This window comes from Condylura cristata, unplaced genomic scaffold (genome assembly GCF_000260355.1).
Source record: "Condylura cristata isolate star-nosed mole 26May11 unplaced genomic scaffold, ConCri1.0 scaffold00025, whole genome shotgun sequence".
Classification (NCBI taxonomy): Eukaryota; Metazoa; Chordata; class Mammalia; order Eulipotyphla; family Talpidae; genus Condylura; species Condylura cristata.
Window position 1 is genome coordinate 28154206 of NW_004567126.1, and position 5199 is coordinate 28159404.

The window sequence follows — 5199 nt, forward strand, 5'->3', positions numbered from 1 at the left end:
GGTCAGGAAGATGCGCCTGCTCTCACCTTTGAGGGCCCAAACCACAATCTTGAAAAGCCCCATTGAGGCAGCCTGTCCCCTTCTTGCTAGTCAACGGCAGGAACTTCTGAAGACCTTGACATTGGGAACGGAAGCCGCCTTCACGCCAAGCCGTTTCTAATTCCGTCTCCAGAAAAGAAATATTTTTTTTGCTGATAAAACGTAGGCTTTGTTTTTTAAAATCCCAAATAAAACACTTGAGAAGTCCAACTTTCTTTCTTTTAACCACAATACAAATTCCTGAAACTTTATAGATTATAAAAAAAAAAAAAAAAGAAACAAAACCAGGAAGACACGGCTTTTGAGGAAGTAGAGGAAAAACTACATGTTTAAGTTAAGCTGCTAAAAACAAAAGAAAGGGACAAAGGTCCCTTTTAAAAAGGGGTTTTTAGAAAAAAACGCCCGCTGACAAGTGCTTGAGGATCACCGTCCGTTGCCGTAGCCGGGGAAGAGCTGGTTGAGGACGGCCTGCAGCGGCTGGTTTACCTGCATGGAGTAGCTCCGGCCCAGGTCGTAGCGGCAGGCCGGGCAGCTGAACACCTGGGCCCTGAACGATCTGTCCAGGCAGTCCTGCGGGAGAGGGCAGGTGAGAGGCACAGCCTGGCCACCCGTCGGGGGACTCAGGGGCAATCACTGACTCCCCGCGGGAGCTGGAGGCCAGCCCCAGTCTCGCTTTCTGCCCTGTCTGCCTCCCCAGGGGCCCTCTGGTGCCAAACTTATAAGGGCTGCCTGGCCTTTGCACGTGCAGGGCACACCACATGACAGTGTGCACCCCCCCCAACCCCGTTTAGGCCTGGACCCCACTCAGCTCCTCACAGGGGCTTCCCCAGTGCCCCGTGGGCCCAGAAGCAGTCCCACACCATTAGTCCTATCCCCTCACCCTGTCGGTCACCAACACAGCAACTCCACCCTTGGGAATCGTCTGGTTACTACAGTCCTGTGTCACGATGATGTGTTGGTCAACAACGGGCCACACTGATGACAGTCATCCCTACTGGCTGTACTACCTAGCCTAGGTGCAGGAGGGTGTGTAGCAGGGTGTACCATCTTGGTTTGCGTAACTACTCTCAGGACAGCTGAGCCATAAGGAGGTCGCCTAATGATGTGGCCTGTCATTAAGCCGAGTGCAGTGCGCCTGTGAGCCAGGCTGGACATTCCCTGTGGTTCGAGGCTGTCTTTCTGGCACTCCCAGCACAAACACTAAGGACACCTAGTAGGTGCTCAATAAACATACACAGCTGAGAAGGGGAGGAGGAAGGAATGTTGCATCAGAATCCGATTTCTAGGTTCAAACTCAATCCTCAGCCAACTACTGCCGGGTGAAGGCCAGGTAGAAACAGAGCCGTGTGGCTGACAGGTCTGGGGGATCAACTTCCCAACCAGAAAGTCAGGTAGGCAGGAGCCTGGCTGCACATGACCCTTGAAGACCCCTGCCCCGTGCACGCTGCTGCTTTTGCTTCCTACTTTTAAAAACTCCTGAATTCTCTTTTCAGTAGAGGCTCTAGCCTTGATAACAGGAAACAATGATAGTTCTTTCTGCTCAACATGGCTAAGACTCAGGTCCTCTTTCGAAGTCTGGTTCTGGATGGCAGAATGATTCACAATGGCCAAAAGGTAGAAACAAGCCCAGTGTCCAAGGATGGGCGAGGGCTACGCAGAAGGCGGCACAGCCGGTCCGCGGAATACCGGGGAGCCTTAAAGAGGAAATTCTGACCCGTGCTAGGGGGATGAACCTCGAGGGCATGGTCGAGTATCATGTGTCCCGCTCCAGGAGCTCCTTAGAGTCCTATCTGGAGAGACAGGAAGTCGAAGGTGGGTGCCAGGGGCTGGGGGAGGGGGGGCTAGTGTTTGGGGACAGCATTCCAGCTGGGGAAGAGGAGGAAGACGTGGAGACGAGGGCGGGACGGCCGCACAGCAGTGAGCGTGTGCCTAAAGCCACTCCCACTCCGCATTTAACGATGATGATAGCACATTTATAATTTAATAGAGCAAAACATCAGGTGCAGGGACATCTGGGTAGAGCTGCTTTCCCGTAACTCCTCAGATGCTGAGCTCCTGAGAGCCGGGATGACGGTAACGCGGGCAGATGGGACAGACACATAAACGCAGGCACGCCCTCCCCTCCCTGGCTGTGCGGGTGCTTCCGGGCGGGCCAGCCTGACGCCCAGGACCTTCAGTGCCCTGGGGCCCGGCAATCGGCTCCATCTTCACGGAGCCAGCCAGACCTGACCTCCTGCCCGCATGCTGGCCCAGAGCACTCCAGCAGGAGCCTCCCAGGGCCAGAGGCCACTCAAGGTGTCACACACCCCTTTCACCAGGGGCAGCTGAAGCGGAATGGGCAGGTGGCTTTCCCATTCCGCAGCTAGGAGCCAGGGGGAGGCGGCCTGCTGAGCCTAAGAACTCTCACCCCTTCCCAACAAGCCTCTGAGCCTATCCTCAGGGTACACAGAGGTGTATCTCCGCTGTCACACTGCTGGAGGGACTCAGGCCACCAACGGACTAGCTGGACCCAAAGGCGGAATGGCGAAGGGCCTGGAGGCTCAACTCCTCTGTGGTCTGAGTCCCTCCCCCACTGGGCAGACAGGCAGGCTAAAAGCAAAACTTGCAGCAGCTCAGACCAAAGGTGACTGGGAGGTGGGGAGAGACCCTTCTACAGAGGCCGCCTGCCCTGCCCGTCAGTCCCTACTGGCCAGGGGACACTGGAAAGAAACCGCAGATAAACATCAGCATTCAGCATTGCCCAACCAGGCGATTCCACCCGCGGAGACACTGGGCAAAGCCGAACACTAGTGGTGTCACACTGGGGCTGCTCCTGGCATCAGGCTGATGGAGTCAGGGATGCTGCTCAGCACCCCACAGTGCTCAGGGCGCCCCCACCGACGCAAGAGCCGTCTGGTCCCGACGCCAGCAGCGCCGGGGTAAGAGACCACTTGAGTTCCATCCCTGTCACTCCCAACCTGCTGAACCGATCGCTCCCCTCTCACGACGGGCCAACGGCCTGAGCCTGCAACCCCCTGCGTGGCCCAGCTCCGGGCCATTGTTCCCTACCAGCCCCAGTTGCTCCCACCCACCTGCCGTCCAGGCTCCTGCACATCCCATTCTGCCCTCCTAGTCACTTTTTATGACCAGAGGACTAGAGGACAGAGCTGTTGCCCATTCTCGCCATCTGGAGCCCTGGGCAAGCAGAAGGCTGGGAATGTCCAGAGGGGAGGCGAGAGCCAGCCAGTGACCCGATACAGGCAGGTGCCAGCGCACTGAAGGGGCAGCAGAGGGCTGGGGAGGCCCAGGCAGAGTCTGTGATCTATCCCAGTGCACCGAGGAAGCCTGGGAGGGCAGGCACAGGGGAGTGGGACGATGGGAGTCGCTGATAAAGGCCAGCAGGCTGCCAGAAAGCAGACCGCAGAGCCCCGAGCAGGGCCTAAAGCCCAGGGGACAAGCAGAAATGCCGCCGAGTCCAGTCAGCGGCGGCGGCGGGGCCTGGGGCATCTCCACCTTTCCCCCTGGGCTCCTGGGGCCACTTGGGGGCCAGAGCACGCAGCACCCCCTCACCTTGCACACGTTATGCTGACAGACTGTCGTGATCGGGCGGAACACCAGCTCCTGGCAGCAGATGCACTGGAATGTTTCCTCCACTTTGCTCAGGAACTTCTGAAACTAAAGGAGAGCCCACGCATGAGCCAGATAACCACCACCCGCAGGCCCTCCCGCTAGGCACTAGCCCGCCCGACTTACATCCTCCGACCCCCACCCCCAGGAGGCGGGACAGCTGTGATGCCCATTTTGAGAAGAGAAAGAAGAAGCCCGAGGAGGCACAGCTGTGCCCAGGCCCCTCCTCGGGCTGAGACAGGCTGGGGTGATGGCTGGGAGGCCGGGACTAGGTGCAGCCGGCCCCAGTGCACAGCTAGGGTGGGTCAGCTCGACCGTCCGCACCCAGCGATGGGTCAACACAAGAAGCCGCCAATTCTCTTGGAGCCTGGGGCCCAGGGGAAGAGGCCCAAAGCAGGACAGGTGGAGGCCACCCGGCAATGCCAGGGGTCAGAGGAAGCGCCACCAGAGTGTGGCCTGCAGGACACGGGGTGGCTGAATCGCACCCCAAATACACCCGTACCACATCTAGGACCGCGGACAAGTCACCTTACGTGGCACAAGGATCTTTGCAGAGGGGATGAAGTTGAGGCCCCAGAGGTGGGGAGCACCCTGGATTGCCGGGGCCCAGGGTCCCCATGAGGTTCCTTATAGAGGGAGTAAGAGGGTTCGATGCAGAGATAGAAAGAGGCTGTGCTGCTGGCTGTGAGGACAGAGGAAGGGCCTGTGCCAGGAAAGGGGTATCTCTAAGGGCTGGAAAAGGGGCTCCCCGGAGCCTGTGGAGACAGCCAGCCCACACTGGGTCTTACTTCCTGAAGACAGGTGGTAAGTGCTGCAGCCACCGGGGGAAGAGGCTGAGCCAAGGAGGGTGTGCGAGGAAAGACTCAAGGCGGAGGTGGGGGGGGCAAGGCCCAGGAAAGGAATGGCCAGAAAGGGCCCAGCAGGGGAGGACGTTGGCAGTAGCAGCCGGAATGCCCAGGGCTCATGGGCTCGCACTGACTGAGTGAGGCAAGGGCGGTCCGTTCCCACAGCAGAGGACACCGAGCACTGGCTGAGCGACCCCCGTCACTCATCCTGCTCAGGGCAGGGGGTCAAAAAAGACAGCTCCGCCTGGTGGGTTCTCAGCAAGCTGGACACAGTGAGCACAGACCCAGTGACCTGCCTCTGGGAGTGTGCCTGAGACTGAAAGCCGGGGCTCTCGTGCACACGTGTTCAAGCAGCCTGATTCACAATAGCCAGGAGGTGAAAACAACCCGAGTGCTCCTCAGCGGATAGAGAGGTCAGCCCAACGCGGCTCAGCCACAGGGTGGAATATTGCTCAGCCTCGTAAAGGAAATACGGCCACACTGCAACGTGGGCAGACCTCAAAATCGTCGTAAATAGAATAATCCAGACACGAAAGGCCAAAGACCGTGGCTCCACTGTACCAGGTCCCCAGAGGAGTCAAATCCATACACACACAAGTAGATGGCGGGTGGGGGGGGGTGGGCTGTGGCAGGGACAGGAAGAAGTGGGGAGCTCCCATTAGCAGCCATGAGAAAGTCCTGAGGCTGGATGGTGGGGCTGCACGGTGTG

General features: G+C 58.6%; 1 protein-coding gene across 1 annotated transcript in view; it reads right to left on the reverse strand.

Moving 5' to 3' along the window:
• Positions 1–419: 419 nt before the first annotated feature.
• The window catches only part of UHRF1 (ubiquitin-like with PHD and ring finger domains 1), a 32017-nt gene continuing 27237 nt past the window's right edge, over positions 420–5199 (reverse strand). Inside the window, exons 15-17 of the mRNA XM_004688874.2 lie at positions 3901–3922; positions 3589–3693; positions 420–609 (exon numbers count right to left, since the gene is read on the reverse strand). Coding sequence (XP_004688931.1) covers positions 463–609; positions 3589–3693; positions 3901–3922 — 274 coding nt within the window. The 3' untranslated portion in view covers positions 420–462. The remainder of the gene's footprint in view (positions 610–3588; positions 3694–3900; positions 3923–5199) is intronic.